The sequence below is a fragment of the Psittacula echo genome (assembly GCF_963264785.1).
Source record: "Psittacula echo genome assembly, chromosome: 4".
Taxonomy (NCBI): Eukaryota; Metazoa; Chordata; class Aves; order Psittaciformes; family Psittacidae; genus Psittacula; species Psittacula echo.
The window spans coordinates 19,190,985-19,211,540 of NC_137738.1; the positions used below are offsets into that span (position 1 = coordinate 19,190,985).

Here is a 20,556-nt window from a genome sequence, read left to right on the forward strand (position 1 = left end):
TATTTTTGTTATTTGGAAATTTCTATACTGACTCTGAATAAAGCTTTAGAAAATGGTTGATGTCTTTTTTCCATTTGAACGTTTCTTTTTCCCTACATACTAAAACCAGTTAAATAATTAAGAAACAAACAAAAAAAAACATTACCATGGTTTGTGTGTACCATTAGGTTACCTGTTTTTCAGTAAGGACTACTCTTCTGAGCAACTGATTCTCTAGTCCTTTCATTGTGACAGTAAAATCAATAATCGATGTTTTTGCATTAATTTCAGGTGTGAAAGCAGGATTGGGTAGCTTTGTAGTAATGTACAGTCTAAATGAATTCATAATATCTACTTCCTTATCACCAACTTTCACCTGTGGAGTAAGTTAGAATAGTATTAAGCAGAGGAAAATGAGGTTTATTTGACTCAGTAATATTGACCAGAAAAAAAATTTATGTTATTTGAAATGCCAAAGAGAGGAGGTGCATTTCACAATTCAAATTTGTCATGAAAATAGCAATCAATGACCTAAGGTAAAGTTAGGGTACATTACAAAAGTAGCATTCCCCTCCAGATAAATACAGGGATAATCTCCACTGTGGGTTCTAGTTCATGTCTTCAGAACTATTTGGTTTAGATTTTGTGCTTCTAATCACACCTCAAAGGAAGATAGCAAAAACTACATATGTTTGGAGAAATAATTGTTCTAGTGTGTTCCCGGAAAAAAAAAAAAAAAATTCTATCCAACAATGGAACATAAATTGTTAGAAATTATTTTTATATTTATTAAGACTAAGCAGATATTAAAGAATCTTTCTAAAGGAACTATGAATTTATTCAGAGTTTTACACAGATTTTTTTAATAGAAATTAAAATATTCTAAATCAGCAGTCTAACTTGAAAGCTGCATGTGCATAAGGAAATCTGATCACTGTGCATGGGTCTTCAAGGCCATTTCAAATACCAGGCTTAAGAAGAAATAGGACCAAATGACTCCCTTGTTTGCTCTGACATTCAAAATAAAACTACTCTACAAAAATAGTAATTATTTTATTTTCAGTATCATCAACAATCTGGTCTCCCGTGTCTTTCATATCCCAGGCAGTTAATTAAGGTTATTTGAGAAAAATACAGCATGCACAGTCATTTTATTTCAGGATGTTTGAAGGAGAGATGTTTTTAAATTTAGGAGTGATTTCTTTATCTAATGAAGGTGAGAAAGACTCATGATTTTTCAAGACTGTGAATATACTTAATATTATTAATAAAACTTTGTGCTTTTTGGCTTGTTCCATCAGAAAACAGCTCTATTTCAAAGTAAAGATTCTGCAGTTGCTACAATTAGTGCTCCACACTAGGAAAAGGGAGATACTTTCAATTCTATTAATTCTTTTAAACGGTGTAAAATGAAATTGCTCAAAAATCAATAGAAAGTATTGTAAGCATTTAACATTATAAACATAACTCATTCCAGTTTGGAATCTTTAGTAGCAACTTCAGTAGTTAAATTCAATTTTAGACTCATGAACTTACTACTCAGCTGGGGTTCTGTCTCCTATATTTAGTTACTTCAGTTTGATTCTTCAGACCACCCTACTGAATATAAAATTTACCTGATACATCAGAGGTTTGGGTAAAAAGATGAAATATCATGCATAACAAAGCAAACTACTTATTCCAAGTCTTTTTTTTTTTTGATTACTAACCTTAAAAGAAGTTCCAGATTTCATGAAATTCTTTTCTAATATATTATCAAGGACTGGATCCAACTCTTCACCTATATTTTCAATCACAAGTGATCGTCCCAGTGAAAGACTATCTTCTAGATGTGTACGGAAATATTTGTCATTCAAAGTTATTACCTCAAAGATAAATTATAAATTGGTGTAAGGACAAAAATTTTTCTTCGAAGTATTACATGAAAACCACATATACAACAATTAAAACTTTTTTGCATTGTTTTTGATGTTTGCATTTCAAATGAAGCAATAAACATTGACCTTGCAGCAATTTATGCAGAAATACTTCTTGCATATAGAATGAAAAGTACCATAAAAAGGTGAATTAAAAGATTGTCTGTAATAGAATCAAAGAAACTTAATTATGACAGTAATAATGTACCAATTATTGATATTCATTGGGAATTGAAGGTGCGACATATATTTTTGAAAACACAGACACCCAACTTTCGGTTTTCCATTCTATGTCCTGAGGACTAAGTTTTCTAATTTTAGCTTTGAAGTTCTGAGAAATTCTTTCTGAAAACCCGAACTCAGTGTAACAAATTAATTGCTGTTACAGTATTATGAACCCAGAGGTTAGACGTACCATTCAAAGGAATTCATAACATATAAAATCATGAAAAACGTGTAAATAAATAAAACACTAACTAGTTTTAGAATCATAGAATCATAGAATAGTTAGGGTTGGAAAGGACCTTAAGATCATCTAGTTCCAACCCCCCTGCCATGGGCAGGGACAACCCACACTAAACCATATCACCCAAGCCCTCATCCAACCTGGCCTTGAACACCGCCAAGGATGGAGCATTCAAAACCTCCCTGGGCAACCCATTCCAGTGCCTCACCACCCTCATAGTAAAGAATTTCTTCCTTATATCCAATCTAAACTTCCCCTGTTTAAGTTTGAACCCATTACCCCTTGTCCTGTCACTACAGTCCCTGATGAATAGTCCATCCCCAGCATCCTTGTAGGCCCCCTTCAGATACTGGAAGGCTGCTATGAGGTCTCCATGCAGCCTTCTCTTCTCCAGGATGAACAACCCCAACTGTCTCAGCCTATCTTCATACGGGAAATGCTCCAGTCCCCTGATCATCCTCGTGGCCTCCTCTGGACTTGTTCCAACAGTTCTATGTCCTTTTTATGTTGAGGACACCAGAACTACACACAATACTCCAAGTGAGGTCTCACGAGAGCAGAGTAGAGGGGCAGGATCACCTCCTTCAACCTGCTGGCCATGCTCCTTTTGATGCAGCCCAGGATACGGTTGGCTTTCTGGGCTGCAAGCGCACACTGCCAGCTCATGTTCATTTTCTCATTGACCAACACCCCCAAGTCCTTCTCTGCAGGAATGCTCTGAATCTCTTCTCTGCCCAACCTGTAGCTGTGCCTGGGATTGTTCCAACCCAGGTGTAGGACCTTGCACTTGCCATGGTTAAACTTCATAAGGTTGGCATCAACTCACCTCACAAGCGTGTCAAGGTCCCTTTGGATGGCATCCCTTCCCTCCGGCGTATCAACCGAACCACACAGCTTGGTGTCATAGGCAAACTTGCTGAGGGCGCACTCAATCCCACTGTCCATGTCACTGACAAAGATGTTGAACAAGACCGGTCCCAACACCGATCCCTGAGGGACACCACTCGTTCCCGGTCTCCAGCTGGACATTCAGCCATTGATCACAACCCTTTGCACACAGCCATCCAGCCAGTTCTTTATCCACTGAGTGGTCCACCCATCAAATTGATGTCTCTCCAATTTAGAGACAAGGATGTCATGTGGTACAGTGTTGAACGCTTTGCACAAGTCCAGGTAGATGATGTCAACTGCTCTATCGCTGTCCATCAGTTTCGTAGCCCCATCATAGAAGGCCACCAAATTGGTCAGGCAAGATTTCCCCTTAGTGAAGCCATGCTGGCTGTCACCAACCACCTCCCTGTTTTTCATGTGCCTTAGCATGCCTTCCAGGAGAATCTGCTCCAAGATGTTGCCAGGCACAGAGGTGAGACTGACTGGTCTGTAATTGCCCAGGTCATCCATTTTCCCCTTCTTGAAAATGGGGGTTATATTTCCCTTCTTCCAGTCGTCAGGAACTCCATCTGACTGCCATGATTTTTCAAATATGATGGCCAGTGGCTTAGCAACTTCATTTGCCAGCTCCTTCAGGACCCATGGATGGATTTTGTCAGGTCCCATGGACTTGTGTACGTTTAGGTTTTTAAGATGGTCTCGAACCAGATCCTCTCCTACAGTGGGCCTAGGGTCTTCATTCTCACAGTCCCTGTGTCTGCCTTCCAAGACTTGGGTGGTGCAGCCAGAGCCTTTGCCAGTGAAGACCAAGGCAAAGAAGTCATTAAGAACCTCAGCCTTCTCCAAATCCAGGGTAGCCAGTTCTCCCGATAGCTTCCAGAGAGGGCCCACCTTGTCCCTAGTCTGTCTGTTATTCACTACGTACCTGTAGAATCCCTTCCTGTTATCCTTAACATCCTTAGCTAAGTTCAATTCTAACTGGGCCTTAGCTTTCCTAACCTGGTCCCTAGCTTCCCGGAAAACATCCCTGTATTCTTCCCAGGCCGCCTGTCCCTGCTTCCACCTTCTATAAGCTTCTTTTTTCCTTTGAATTTTCCTGAGCAGCTTCTTATCCATCCAAGGAGGTCTCCTGGCCCTCCTGCTGCACTTCCTTCTAGTTGGGATGCAACACTCCTGAGCTTATAGCAGGTGATCCTTGAATAACAACCAAGAGTCTTGGGTCCCCCTGCCCTCTAGGTCTGTATCCCACGGAACCTTACTAAGCAGGTTCCTGAAGAGGCCAAAGTCTGCTCTCTTGAAGTCCAGGGCTGTGAGCTTCCTGCACGCTCTTCTCACTGTCCCCAGGATCTCGAATTCGACCTTCTCATGATCGCTGCATTCAGGGCTGCCCTGGAGCGTCACATTTCCAACAAGCCCTTCCCTGTTGGTGAGCACAAGGTCAAGCATGGCACTTCTCCTTGTTGGCTCCTCTATTACTTGCGGAAGGAAGTTGTCTTCCACACAGTCGAGGAACCTCCTGGATTGTTTGTGCCGGGCCGTACCTTCACTCCAACAGATGTCAGGGTGGTTGAAGTCCCCCATGAGAACAAGGGCCTGTGAGCGTGAGGCTGTTCCTATCTGCCTATAGAGCACTTCATCCGCAGATTCCTCTTGATCAGGTGGTCTGTAACAGATCCCCACAGTAATGTCCCCCATCACTGTTCTCCCTTTAACCCTAACCCACAAACTCTCTGTCGACTGCTCACCCGTCTCCAGATAGAGTTCCATACTCTCCAGCCTATCCCTAAGATAAATAGCAACTGCCCCTCCCCGCCTGCCAGGCCTGTCTTTTCTAAAGAGCCTGTAACCTTCCATTCCAACACTCCAGTCGTAGGAGCCATCCCACCATGTTTCTGTGATGCCTACTATATCATACTCCCGCAGTCGTGCACACATCTCTAATTCCTCTGTGTTGCTTCCTAGATTTTGACTTTCAGAAAGTTCCTATATTATTTTCAAGATTCTCTCTGCAGGTATGAAATAGAGCCGTTGTACTGGAAAACAGCTTTGCAGAGCAGGATCTTGGGGTCCCGGTGGACAAGATGAGCATGGGCTAGCAATCTGCCTTTGCAGCAAAGGCCTACAGCATTCTGGGCTGCATCAGGAGAAACATTACCAGGAAGTTGAGGAGGGCAATTATTTCCCTCTGCTCAGTACTGGAGACACATATTTTGAGTCCGCTACCTATTTCTGGGCTCTGCAGTGTAAGAAAGACACTGAGGTGAGTCCAGCAAAGGACCACCAAGATTATTAAGGGGTTGGAGCACTTGACATATGAGGAAAGATGAGACCTGGGATTTAGCCTCAAGAAGGCTTACAAGGGTATTTACCTATGTACATAAATATTTGGTGGGTGAGAATTAAGAATAGGGAGGCAAACCCCTCTTGGTGGCACACAGTAACAGGGCAAGATGCAGTGGACACAGTTTGAAATATAGATAATTCAATTTAAACATAAGAAAAAAAATCCCACAACTTTATTGTGATAGTGGTTGATCGCTGCTGGTGGTGGCTGCCCAGAGAGGTGGTAAAGTGTCCATCCCTGGAGGTATTCAAAACCCGAATGGACACAGTCCTGGGCAACCTGCGTTAGTAGATCCTGCTCTGAACAGGGATGCTGCAGTAGATCTTCAGACATCATTTTCAATCTCAACTTTTCTGTGGTTCTGACAGTTTGTTTTATTAATGGTAGAATGATAAGCAAGAACTTCACATTCACTTTACTCCAATCTTCAAAATCTAGAAATCCTAAAATGCTGAAAATTTATTGAGATTCTGGAGGATATATGAGATTTTGCAGGGTTTTAAAATATAGGCTCCTTTTCCCATGCTACTTCATTTGTGAAAAATTCTTTTGTGATGCAAATTACAGATGTCATGTGAATATCTTTGCATTATATTTCATGAGCAGATATTTTACCTCATTGGCTTAAGCTATAAAAGAGCTATTAAAATTGCAGTAACATCAGGATACATGAATTTGTCTTAGATCTCATTTCAACTGGTTGTCTTCAATTTACTTTTGTAGCAATAACTTCATGTATGAATTCCATCTGGAGTTCTAACTTCTGGACTGCATCAGTTTAAGTACTTTGCCTACATTTTCAAAGTTATCCTGCCTTTGTCTGTAATCTTACTAATAGTTGCCCAGTTCACTCTCAAAAAATAATTTCATATTACACTCTTATGCTATACTTTTCACTACTTTGCTCTTTATGTATAGAGAACATACCAATTTTGAACATAAGGCTACCTCCTTCTCTTTCATACTTCTTGGTAGTTTTCATACCAGTATTCCAATATTTACAATTACATAATCCTTTCCTAGTCCTTAAATGGGATTCAAAGACTCTTGTCAAGTTCCCTGCTGATGCATCCACATTTTAGTCAGTTTCCATACAAGTTAAAGTTCTCAGATATGTATGTATGATAGCTACACTGACTCAAAAGCAGACACAACCTAAAGCAACGATATTTGAAGGAATATAAACTAGCACATTATTCCTTTAAAACACTGCTCACTAGTAAGTCATTATCCTCTTCTTTCTTTTTAATCCATGTTTTTCCTTGAGATTGTGGGTCTACCAAAAGTGGGTATCTAGCTGATTTAGTGACAATGATACCATTCTGAATTGAGAAATCATCTCCAGGCAGCCCTTGAAGATTCCACTCACTAATCTGGAGAATACAAAATGAAACAACAAAAAAGAGAGTAGTTTGGAATAAAATCTCACTGCATTACCCTTCAATTATGATTGTTCTAAGAAATAATGGGAACATCAAGCCCGGAGGGATGCATACCTGAACCTCCTGAAAAATGATTAATGCAGATGGAAAAATATTTCCAGGATTTTATTTTTATTGATGTATTTAATGATAAAAAAAATAATTTAAAAGAGTAAAAAAGCCAAAAGGCACCTGGACAGCCAAATTAAAAATTGCGATCAATTAAGAGAAAACCAGGCTAAAACAGCTTTTGGGGCTTAATATTTACTGAAGGACACTGGCATTGTTCTCTGTTTGATTTCTCCTTCATTCATGTTGAATGAAAAGATTTTATGCATTCTTTTTTAAATGTATTTTTTATATGAAATTTATTTTTGAAACCAGACTCAGATAATATTGACAGAACCTAAAAAAACCTAATAACCAAACCCACTGTTTTAGTAGATATCTAAGGGCACTTGAAAGTGCATTATCATGCCAGCATTTGTCTAATTGTATGTCACTTGTTTATAATATGTAACATTTTTATGTATCTGAACATTGCTCAGCACTCAGATCTTTAGTGGAAATTGCCAAGAACGTTAGGAAACCACAGAACTACACTGCACAGCAATACTGGGGATTATAGATCATTTCTAAGCAAGCATAATGCTGGCTAATAGTCACAGAATATATTAATTAACATTGAAATGAAACCCATTCATCACCAAGAACTTACTGTTGGCGGATCTACCAGCATAGAAATCAGGTTCAAATTTTCAGTAAAGGGGATTTTATGGGCTCTCATCTCAGTTTCCCATAAATCTTTAAGCAAAAAATCCCTGAAGTTTTGATTAAAAGGTCCACAGTATGAAAGAAAACCTGTGCAGAGCAGTACATCTCCCACAAGTCTAGAAAAGGAATAAAATAATAATTAAAAGGTGATATAGAATTTCAATTTCTATAGATTTAGACAACCAGCTTTTGAAACACCAGAAGATTTCTGTTCTGAGGACAATTCAAGGAGGGAACTGTTGCTCTTTGAGAGCAAAAAATAGTTTCTTTATGCTTCAAAAAAAATGTTCGTTTTCCTTTTTTTTTGGCAAAACTTAAGAGTGGTATAATATGAAAACATTATATTCAACTCTACAACATAATAAAGCCCAGATGACTATTCCTTCTTTCATAACTGAAGGAAGAAATCGGTTTATTTCTTAAAAATATGTCTGCAATACAGTATTTATTGAAAGTTACAACCTTAGTTCTCTTGGAATGAGCAGACCTCTATAGACATGTAAAATTTCCCTATAGGAAATTTATGGAAACAGAAGCATTCCAAACAAGCCCAGTCTAAACTTTCAGGCTATTTACCTCTAACAACCATTTTGACAGCATTCCTACTTTTTAGACAACTAGAACCTCTAGCTCTAACAACATGTTGTCATTATCAACATGTTGTCATTTGGATAGCAACACAATGGAGACTTTCAAGTTTCCGAGTTTATTAGAATAAGACCTACTGTTCCACATGTTTCAATGCACAGACTATAGGATAAAAGTTACAGTATGATCTCTAGGGCTCCTTTAACTTAAATACGCCATAACTAAAATCAAACTATCCAGTATTAAGCTAGGAGTTCTTCCTTTTTCCTTCCCAGAGTTAGGCTTAGATCATCTCTATCTCCTGTCTACCTGAAGGTTTCACTTTGCCAGGTAACACTGGAACAAGATGCAGCATTAAGAGGGACAGGAAAAGCTGTAATAGAGGCATATAACTGCAGTGGAAATAATCCCTTTGGAAATAAATCCCAAAAGCAGAAGTATTAGTTTAAACTTAAATACAAGCAAGCAACACTCAGGTATTCACTTATGTGAGGGAAATCCACATTTCAGGATACTTAATTTAATTGTCTAACTATAGAAATATCTCCAGAAGGAAAAAGTACAACTTCTAAAGCTATTAAATTGCTTACTAGCTGTTCAGGTTTTACACATAATTAGTGTTGGTTTTTTTGGGGTTTTGGTTTGTTGTGGGTTTTTTTGTTGTTTTGGGTTTGTTGGTTGGTTGTTTTTTTTTTCTCTGATGAATTTCATACCTGTTAATCTGAGATCTAAATTCTTTACTTTGCTGAGTCCACCTAACTCTCTCTCCACTTAGTCCATCTATAAGTGTAGAGGCTGATTGCATCTTTCTTCTACATGTTTCTGCATCATTCAGTAAGTCCTAAGATTGGAAAAATGTCTTACATAATTTAATAATAGAATGCAAAAAAATAAAGAGTTATTTTATATATTTTTTCATTCTATTGTATTTATTATGACTATTCTATTTATTTGAAAATCACTCTTGAGAACTCCAGGTGCACCTATATTGTCTAACATGTTCCTATTCACAAAAAAGAAAGAAATATGAGGGAACATAGACTTAAATATCTTCTTCTTATACCTGAACCTCATCCATGTCATTCAAGGTAGCAGGTCCTAAATGTGTATTTGTATCAATTCATGATTACATAACATCATTGTACGGAAACATTTTTCATAAAACTAAAAGACTGATCTCACCATTTTCTTCTTCATTGCTGCATCAAACTTTGCTTGCACTTTATCCAGTTCAGCTTGTTTTTCATCTAAAACCACCTGAGCCTTTGCTAACTCTGCATTAGCTACTTTCAGGCGGCCTTCCTGTTTTGCCAAGTTAGCCTGCAAAGAAAGGAAATATTAAGACAACAATCATACAAGATCTTAATATCATTTGATGAATTATTTTAAGCCTGGTTAGCTGGTAATCATGGAACAATACATAAAATAACTTTCATATTAATATTTACATAAATATTTAAAATATTTAATCTGAATACTGTCACATACTGTAAATATTACTTTTTAATTACAGAACAATGTAGTACTCAAGGTTCCTACTATATATTGTCAAATTTATTATTTAAAAAAAAAATTACATTTGAAGAAACTGGTTAAGGAAGTCAGGTTTCTGATCTGTATGTACATATCAATTAGCCTAGAGGAAAAATCATTCCATAGTCTTGATTGATTATATGCTTTATTATTTCTTTTTTATTTGCACATTCTGTAGCAACCAACAATCACAACACCATGATATTGGTCCCTTATTAACTAACAGTATAGTTTTTACGCACTGCAAAATCATGGTCCTAAACTAGTGAATCTTCCCATTGCTCCTAAACTGGTATTTATGCTGAACACAGGAATTTTTTTTTTTTTTTAAATAAACCACTTGCATTACTGTTACTTTTGTAAGTAGCAGTTCTACCAGTGACAAAAAAATGTGGAGGAGATTTGGAAGCACCATTCAGACACTTTCCCCTTTGACTTTTTTCCTTCTCTTTTTTTCTTTCTTTTGTAAACTGTGCTACGTATAGCGATTAAATACTTGGTTTAGATCCAAAAAGCAACAACCAATGCCTTTGAGATTCTAAATGATTTTTACGTCTAATTTTTTTATTTAAATGTTCACAAACATCAAAAAAGAACACCCACACTAAAATGTTTTACTCAGTTTGGTTCACAGTATTGCAACATCATTTCTTTATTGAGGTGAGCAATCATTTTCTCCATAATGCCAGTATTTGGGCAAGATATTAATCCTTTACTTCCACAAAGTTATCATGTGAAAACAAAGAAGGTAAAATAGCTGCAAACCTGTGTTTGCAAGACTCTTTAGAGAGGGAATAAAGATCCTGGTATAACTTTTTGGAAACAATTATAAGGTAGTTATAATAAATACAAAGACTGAAAACACCATCCACTGTATACAATAAACCAGAGGAAATAAAATTTATTTAGACTAATTTTGTGTCTAGTGTTCTGTCTAAAATCAAGACAAGGATATGGGGGTTTTCTGCTTTTATCATTCTTAGCAACTAAAGTCTACAGGCAATTATTTCTGAATAAGCTTATCTAAATATATTTTTAAGATCCTACTACTAAAGTAAATGGAATTGAATTACATAAAAAGAAAACACAAAGCAAGTGATAATATATTACCTTAAGAGGTAAGACTTCTTTGTTAACAGCATAAAATCTTGCCATGGCTTGTGTCCAAGAGAGAAGTCCTGCCACATTACCACACACCTTTTTACCATGTTCTAGTGTATAGTCTTCCATGTTAAAGTAAGGCTGGAGTAATTCCATTGTCTCTTCATTCATTGAATCCTTAGTAAACTGCTGTAGACTCTGCAAGAATGGGCCACTCATAAACTGCAAAAAATAATGCAGTTTTTAAGCTACTTGCGCATTTTGCATTCAAAAGCTTGTTCATAGATGACTGTTAAAAAATGTTCCTAAAAATCTTCTGAAGTAAGAGGTAATTCATACAGTTAATAGTATAAGTATGCTATTCAGTTGTAACTCCTACATGCCTGGAGTTTTAAGCAGTTACACTCCAATAACTAGGCTTGAAAGTTATTGATGTACTTTTCACCTTCCATATTCCCATGTTGTCATGTAAAAAGCATTTGAGAAGCAGCATTTCGTAAAAGAAATTAACTATGATAAAGCCTCAGAGATACATTTGTAACTTACCTAAAGAATGCCAAGAAAATGGCTTATGCATATATGAAATATGACTTAAAGTCTTCTGGAAAGGGAAATTATTGGTTTTAAATTTTTTTTCTAAGAAATGTTTAACACATTAAAGGGAACTCATGGAGTAACTGCTTATCCCATTTTCATAATGTTGGTGGAAAATAAAGCTTTGATGATTTCTTAATTTCTGAAAAAGCTTAAATAAAAAGCAAGGGCTCTATTCATATCCAAAAATACCTTACTTTTCATTATTTGCATAACAAAAAAATATTAAGGTAATCCTACTGGCAAATAAGCCCACTAATAGAGGTAGAACAGAATTTAAAGAATGGCAGGAGAAGGTAGGAAAATAAGAGTATTCTGAGGGTAGATCAAAGTCCAGAAGGAAGAGATGGCTTGCCAACCAATAAATTTCAGCCAGAGATACTGAAATGCAGAATGGGAAAAGCTACTATGTCTCTGTCAGTCAAATAATCTTTCAATCAAGGAGTCTGGGAGGATCAGGAAAGACTGTTTAGATATGGACTTACAAGTTCCCAAAGAGGAAGACGTCTTTTCCAGAATGCCCTTATCTCATGTACGGTTAACAAGAATTGGTTTTATTTATTTATTTTATTTTATTTATTTATTTATTTGCCATCAGGTCATATGCCAGGACCAAGGACAATGAAAATCTAAGGCCCCTACTGCAAAAGTCTCTAAACAATTCACCTACTACTTGCTATGAAATAAACTCTATTTATATACTATGCCTATCTTAAAACCCGTTGTTTGCCTTTTGCAAAATTCTATCCTGTTTTAAGTAAACAACATCATAAATTCTCTGATATTCAAGTTGCTATTTCTGATGCTTGAGAAACACTGAAAACTCTACTTACTTTTAATGATTCTCCCCATGATGGTTTGCAGCAAGGCTTTTCTGGATCCATGGTAACTGGATCTACTGCTTTTTGGAATAGTAGCAGACAACAGTCCATAACCCTCATAATTAGGTGAGGAGGCTTTGCAAGTTTTCTAACAGTAGCAATATCTGCTGGTTTGATCGTCTAGTTGAAGAAAAATGTAACAGAATCCTGCATCAACACCATTATTCTATTTTCCCATTTAATATCCTGATTTTAATGCTTTTTTGTCATACTTTTCTCTGAGGTAAGTTTGTACTAAGTACATACAACAAAGTGACTAATGGGGCTTTAATAAATGTCATGTTACACCACAGTATAATGTGTGAGTCCATATATTTTATAAGTGATTTTTGTGACTATTTTTGGAAGTTTCATTTATCTTATCTAAATGTCAGTGTAAGAGCAAACAATGCTTCTTTTCTGGTCTTCTCCATCCAGTATTTATTTCTTGTCACATAAATTTTGGTAAATGAACATAAAGTATTAAAAATATAATACATCATTGATTTCTGATACCAGATTTTTTTTGCTTTACTCTTTAATTGCTCAGAGCAGAATAATGAAATTATCTAGAATGTAGCAATGCCTCCAAATTTCTTAACTCTGATTCTGATTGCCCTGAATCCCTTTTGTTTCCTGTTTCTTTCCAAATTGAACATTTTTTTGCTGAAGGAAGAGATATCCTCTTAGTCATCTTAAAAGAAAGATATTGCTAAGTAAACATGAAAATAAGGCCATTCGCTAGCACAAGAAGTATTCTCTTGAATTAAAATGAAAAGATATTCTAAAGGCATGTGTAACTTTTGGAAAGATTTGCACCTTTATAATGATCAAGTATTAGAGTGGAAGCAGAATAACTACTATAAAATAATCTCCATGTGTTTAAGGCAAAACATGAGCTCCATAAATATTCAAAGCCATGACCACTAATTGTGAAGAGCTGGTGACAGCAGTCAAAACCAAGTGACAACTGCATGATGGTGGCTGTAGCTTTCTTTCAAGGGTGACTGAAATAGTACTAAACTAATCAAAATGTAAGAATTCTACTCACATTCAGTGCAGCTTCTGCTTCTTCTAATGCTGGTCTAGCAGCCTCCAGTGTAGCCTCTGCTTTCACTTTTTCTACATCAATTTCATCTACGATTTTTTGTGCTTTATCTTTCACATCTTGGACTTCATTTTTTACTTTAGATGCAGATTCAGCACTTACTGTGACTTCTGCTAGCACCTGGAATTGATAATAAACCATTACATTTATAAAGCAAAATGGTGGAACAAACGTTTATCAGACACAACATATATGTACAGGCTGTTATACAGAAAAATATAAAGCTAAACCAAACTATATATGGCATTATATAAATATATTCACAGAATAAAGTTATGCATTTATGTCTGGTTCTTCAGTATATATATTTTCAAATCTCTTGTGAATGTGTAACATACCGTTAGCTTTTTGACCAGTATCAGCTATAGGATCAAGGCACTCTGTACGCATTTACAAGAACATAAATAATGCTTTCAAATACCCATGAGGAAAACAATCACAGATAAAATCCCCAAATCTTTTTTTTTTTTTTTTTTTTCTGAAATTCAGTTCTGAGTTCTATAAGGTGCAGTACTAAAGCTAAAGGAAAGAAAGAAATATACAAAATATGAACAATACTACATGTAGTTTAAATAAATATCTGTTCTCTTACTATTTGTCCATGTCTTTTACTTTTGATGACTCATAAGCAGTGCTCTATTGAAGAACTTGACAACTTAGAGACTACGTGAATGGTTGCCAAACAGTTATTTCAAAACACAAAGAAAACATAATTTTTAAACAAAGTGAACTCTACCAATATATTTGTTATACTCCAAATATGTCAGAAGTGTAATTTTGTTCCTTTCTGTCATAATCTTCTCTCTCATCAGATTAAACGCTTTGAAGAATGCAGGCAGTACCATAGCCATCGCTGGCCCAAAGTTTGCTCTCCAGTGCATATTAAATATGCACCATCATAGCATTATGGCATCTTTCAGAAAACAGAATGCCTATATTAATACATTCCCTAATATACTTTTCCAGTAAGTAATTTTGGAAACTAGATTCCTACCAGACAACCAAACTAGTGAACACACAGACACGTTGTTAATGTGAAAGGCAAAATATGAAACTGAACTTCATCTAAAGTTATGAACTTTATCTAAAGCAATTTTGAAATGGTAAAGTCCCATTATCATGTTAACTTTCTGTCTGAAAATAAGTGCATCTATACCCTAAAATTTAATAAAGGTCAACAAAAAAAAAAAACCATGAAACAAAAAATGCAACCTGATTCTTATCGGTGTGGGTAAGAAATGGGAGGAAAACAAGGAAGGCACTGAACCTCTGAAGTAGTCTTAAAGTGCCTCACTTTCAGAAGCAAAAGCTGAATCAACATGCTAAAGAGAAAGGACTGAAACCTCATTTTAGACCACTATGCACATTTTTTGGCTTGTACAAATTAGGAGAAAATACTAACCTCTGCCTTTTGCTATTTAACACTCAAATACTTACCTCATCTGCCTTAACAGATGCCACAGCTAGTTCCTTCTCCTTAAGTGCCAACTCCTTAGAGAGTTTAGCAACAGACTCACTGGCCTCCATCAGCTTAGACAGACCTATTAAATAAAAGATAAAATTCAGAAAAACTAAAACTGGTTTTTCCCAGTTATATAATACAGTTTATCTCTATAGCCCAAATGCCTTGTACGTTGTGTTCCTATTTAAATTTGTGTAAAGGAGAGAAAGTGGGTATAAGCAGTCACAGTATCATGTTTGTTCCTACTATGCACTTTTCATGGATACAAATAATTTCACAAGGTGCAAAATTATTCTAAACAAGCTTGATTCATCAAAAGAAAAGTCCATAATTTTTAGGTTTAGTTTGTTATAGGTGTAAACAGTAGCTAAAGTTTATAGCTGGCATATTACCCAGAATAAAATATATTCTTAGGTAAACGACCCATCCCTGGCAGTATTCAAGGCCAGGTTCAACCGAGTCTTGGGTAACATGGTCTAGTGTGAGGTGACCCTGCCATGTCAGGAAGGTTGCAACTATGTGATCTCAAGGTCCTTTCCAACCCTAACTGTTCTATGATTCTATGATTATATAGACTTCATTTTTAAAAAAGAAAGAAAAGTAAAAAAAAATGTTTAAAAGTAAAAAAAAGTTAAAAAGGTTAAAAAAAGGTTAAAAAAAGGTAGAAATAAAAAAGTAAAAACAAAAGTAAAAATGGCAAGAAAAAAGGAAAAAATTAAAAAAGGGGGTATGTCAAGGATATGTTGTGTCATGAAGTCACAGGATTCTCTATTCTGTTAGATTGATATACAAGATCTTTTCCTATAAAGACGAAGTTTCCTAAGCTGTTAAGATGCCTTTGTAGATTTACAAAAGCATGTCTACATGCAAATGGAAGAAAACTTCAAATGTACTCTGAAACATTAAGAACATTAAGAACTAATATAATGCCAAAAATTAGGTAATTTGAAAAAGATATCCAAATTTGGAAGGACATTTCAATTATACTTTTATATATTTCAGATTCCTAGCTAGAAAAATATTACAAGTAACAGCTACTTATTCTACAGCAGAAATCAGAAATAAATCAATTGTGAAGCACTCAGATTTTCAGCAAGAATTTCCATAGACAAGTCCAGAAATAAATTAGTAACTGTGTTTAGAGCTACCTCTCTTTACGCTAGTAAATCAAAGCTCTCTCTGGACATTTCAAGGCCATGTCCAGAGTCTTGTGTGACATGATCTAATGTGAGGTGTCTCTGCCCATGGCAGTGGGGTTGAAATTAGATGATCTTAAGGTCCATTCTAACCCTAATCATTCTGATTCTATGATTTTCTGGTGCTACTTTCTGTTATGAGTGCTAATTGGGAATATTAAAGTTTAAAATTAAAAACACTGAGATGAACAATTAAGCTGGCAGCTTCAAGTCATTTTTGTAAGAGAATCATTATGAGTTTGTGTTAGCTGGAGTGCTTGGAAGGGTCCTTATATGCTACCAGTTTTATACTGTGATCCAGCAGATCTGATTTTAAGCAGATAAGAAGTCTAAAAATAAAGATCATTTGAGATCACACATGGAAATACACATTTATCCCTTTATTGCTTACCAATTTGCATACGTTCTGCTTGTTCATTAATACTCTCCAACTTTTCAGCATAAATTTCTTTGTAGCCATTGATGAAAGAGAGATAGGATTTAGGTGTTACATAAGTTTTTCTTCGAAACCTAAAACATAGCATATTGACAACATCAATTGAGTACATATTTTTGATATGTACAGCCATTTCATTAGTTCCCATGAAACAGGAGATTATATAAATCAAGTCTTTAATTCAGTCAAAATCAAATGCCTTTGTAATGCAAATCCTTATTTCCAATTACGTTGCTTTTGTGCACATTATTGAACAGTGGGAATGAAAATTATGACTTTGAAGCATAATAGTAATTACTTTTCATGGCCTTTGTGTATCTTGATATAGCAGATCTATTAGGCTTTCAAAGCACTTATTGCTTCATATAACGGAATGAGTTCAAGAAACACTTTTGGGATTAATTATTACATTTGTATAAAATATTACCTTTGGAAATAATCCTCACAGCTTTCTGAAACTATATCATGAAAGAGACCCATGGTTTCCACCACTTCTGTTTTAACTGATGCAGAGCAGACCATATTAAATTCTGAAAGAAAGTAACTGGATACAGCTACAAGAGCTTCCCTGGGCCATCGGCTGAACCAATCCATTGTGCACCCTGATATGAGACCAGGAAATTTCAAAGAACGTGTACGGAACTTCTCACCAACCTATAGAGAGCAACACTGTCAATTTACAATATGATATATAATTAGGTTGATCAAACTGTTTAATTCATATAAACAACTAAATAGTAATTTTTTTTCTTGCTAATTTTCTTTTTGGAACATCCTGCACAATTTTTTTATGTGTTTTGCTAAATTTCCAACATTCAGTATTTTATGAAATTTGAAGAAACAAGTTAATGAAAAATATAAATATTTCTTAATATTTTAAAAATTCAATTATTTTAATTTTCATTAAATTCTTGTTTCAAGTAAATTTTTATGTGTCTTTAAATCTCCTTAAAAACATAAAGTGTGAATAATCCTGTCACACCTTATAGGGTAGTTTACTAATGGATATAAGACAGATATGAAGAAAAACACTTACTGGAGAAAAGCAGAGGATAACATGCAAGTTCTTCTTTACCCGACTTAAGAAATACTCATAAAGATTATCATAGGTAGGAGGATTTCGAGGCATCTCTTTTTTCATCTCAGCTATTAATCCTTGGGTGATTTCATCCATTTCATCCCGAGGAATTAAATTTGAAATCTTTTTATAAAATTAAGATGGACAAGAAAATAAATAGCATGGGTGTAATTATTACAGAGCTTATAAATATTTGTCTGTTTACAACTGTATCTCTCTCTGCATATACACTGTTTAGACAGATTAAAAAACCAACTTTATCTATGATGTAGACTTACGTAACACCATTAAAAACTAGCAATTCTAATCCAGGAAGAGTCCAGATCTCAACTGGCCAGTGAATCTTCATTTAATAAAAGCTACCAAAGTACCCATTACAGCTCCTTATCTTTTCCTGGCTTACACTGAAGCAGAGATAAAAGAATTCCATACCAAGAGCACTCCTTCTTTCAAAAGTTGAGATATTTTAGAGTTATCATTACTGATTCTACAATTTATTACCAAAATAAATAGAAATGAACTAGTGGGAGCAAATTTTACAGTTTCCTGCTTCTAAAGTACATTTCCTGCCATATTAAGACCCTTACCTCGCCTGAAGACAGCAGATTATTTATATATTCCAAAAATGACTCCTCTTTTATTTCATTATCAGTGAAAATAAAAGTGATGCCTTGTGCTTCCACTCCAGCAGTTTTATATAAAAATTTTAAATCTTCTAAAAGATTGGTTACATTATAGGCTCTAGGAGGAATAATAAACATTACCTGTGAATTCAAAACAACTGGGACTACCCCTATATTTGGATTACAGTTTTATAAAAGATAGTGCAAATATCCTTTGTAAACGCACATACTTTGGCTTAGGAATATGCAATACACAGTCCAGCTTTTTCAGCTCAAACTTAACCCAATGTTTTATACCAACCAGATAAGAATTTATTGCTTTCCACATTTTTAAATGGTGACAAAAAGTGGAAAAAAAACCCCAAAACTCAAAACCAACCAACCAAAAAAAAAAAACCCCAACAAAACAAAGAAACAAAAAACCCCACAAATAAAGCTGCTAAAACATATGGTTATGACTGTGGAAAGAGAAAGCAATAACATTAATTGGGTTTATATATTTCTTGCATTTCTTACCTGGTTAAGGTGATCTGAAATGTATTATAGCCAGCAATTAAGGAGGCCAACCTTGAAAGACTTTGTTTTCCAGAACCACCAACTCCAACAAGTAAAGCATTTCCACATGCTGTCCGAATTATTCGGGAAATCTATATGGGAAAAAATGGAAGAAAAGCTCATTAATAAATATAAATTAAAATCTTACTTAGAAAATTAAAAATATATTATATCTACAGTTTATTTACTATAGCACAACATAAAGATTATTAAAAGTCTGCTTGCAGAAAATTTTTCCTCTGAAAAGAACACATGTACATTCATTGGGAATTTTCTGTACCTAACGAAGAATCCGCACATACATATATATTCATATATATAGGATATTTATAATCAGCTACAAATAGGATTTAAATACATAAAGGGAGGCATTTTGAGCACTATTTTATGTTTCCTGAACATGCTTGAAAACATAAAATAAAACCAAATTTTATCTAGATATTCTGCTTAATCTTGCTAATGGAAATGGAGTATCAGAGACTTTCAAGGTCTTCTGAAATTCGCCTAGCATCATGTCCTCGGTTCAGTTGTGACAGCTATTTTTCTCCTTCCTAGTAGCTGGTGCAGTGCTGTTTTCAACTTTAGTCTGAGAACAATGCTGGTAACACACTGATGTTTCCAGTTGTTGCTAAGTAATGTTTACCCCGATCAAGGACTTTTCAGTGTCATGTTCTGCCAGCAAGGAGGGGCAGTTACCCAGAAGGCCCAGACCACTGCTCGGGTTGGACTGGGTAATGGTCAGCAGGTGGTGAACAATTGCATTGTGCATCACTTGTGTTTATTGTTTTCTTTTCCTTTTCCCCTTTTAGTTTTATATTCTCTCCCTTTGCTATTTCCCTTATCATTATTATTATTGGTGGTAGTAGTAGTGGTTTTGTATTATACCTGATTTACTGGACTGTTCTTATCTCAACCTGTGGTATTTACATTCTTTCAATTCTCCTCCCCATCCCTCTGGGAGCAGGGGAGAAGGAGAGGGAGTGAGCGAGTAGCTGCATGGTTCTGAGTTACTGGCTGGGCTTAAACCACAACACATCACATGAACTATATTTAAAAAAAAAATATTTTCTTCTGTTTAAATGCAAAGCAAATAATCATTTACTGCAGTTGAGGTCAACTAAAGAAAAAGCAAACATCTTCTGTTTTGATTTCACTGTGGCTTCTATGTGTCTTTCAGTGAACATACCAAGTTAAAGTAATTCCTTAGATAATAAACACAATTTCTTAAACCTGAGACACAGCACTTCAAACAAATCTCGTGCTTAGCCTTCCTCCCCACCGCTCCATGAGTCAGCTTCTGACTTTGGATTAATTCTTTCCTTATATATTAGTTCATGACTAGGGGTACAACTGACTGTAAACTGAGACTTTCCTCTACCCTACATACTGATTGATTCTACTGCAGCCCTGATTTATATTTCATGCCTCTTATCCATTCAGATCCTTCTTGATGTTGTTTTGGTCATCTGTCAGGTACAGATACTTCTGAAGTGTTCTCTGAATTCTTGAGGATAAAAAAAAATAATTAAATCATTCTATATACAATATATAAATGTGCTGCTTTATGATCTCACCTTTTCTATCAAGGAGAATCTTCATACACTTGAATACACAGAAACTCAAACAAATAA

The 20,556-nt window shown here is 35.5% G+C and overlaps 1 protein-coding gene across 1 annotated transcript in view; it reads right to left on the reverse strand.

Annotated features, from left to right (window-relative positions):
• The window catches only part of DNAH8 (dynein axonemal heavy chain 8), a gene marked incomplete at its 3' end in the record, with an annotated part of 135,210 nt that overhangs the window by 28,905 nt on the left and 85,749 nt on the right, over positions 1–20,556 (reverse strand). Inside the window, exons 56-70 of the mRNA XM_080615859.1 lie at positions 18,887–19,017; positions 18,335–18,488; positions 17,706–17,870; positions 17,097–17,323; positions 16,625–16,743; positions 15,013–15,116; positions 13,519–13,695; positions 12,441–12,608; positions 11,023–11,235; positions 9,562–9,699; positions 9,093–9,220; positions 7,736–7,907; positions 6,814–6,969; positions 1,689–1,844; positions 173–355 (exon numbers count right to left, since the gene is read on the reverse strand). Of these exons, the coding sequence (XP_080471985.1) occupies positions 173–355; positions 1,689–1,844; positions 6,814–6,969; positions 7,736–7,907; positions 9,093–9,220; positions 9,562–9,699; positions 11,023–11,235; positions 12,441–12,608; positions 13,519–13,695; positions 15,013–15,116; positions 16,625–16,743; positions 17,097–17,323; positions 17,706–17,870; positions 18,335–18,488; positions 18,887–19,017 (2,391 nt within the window). The remainder of the gene's footprint in view (positions 1–172; positions 356–1,688; positions 1,845–6,813; positions 6,970–7,735; positions 7,908–9,092; positions 9,221–9,561; positions 9,700–11,022; positions 11,236–12,440; positions 12,609–13,518; positions 13,696–15,012; positions 15,117–16,624; positions 16,744–17,096; positions 17,324–17,705; positions 17,871–18,334; positions 18,489–18,886; positions 19,018–20,556) is intronic.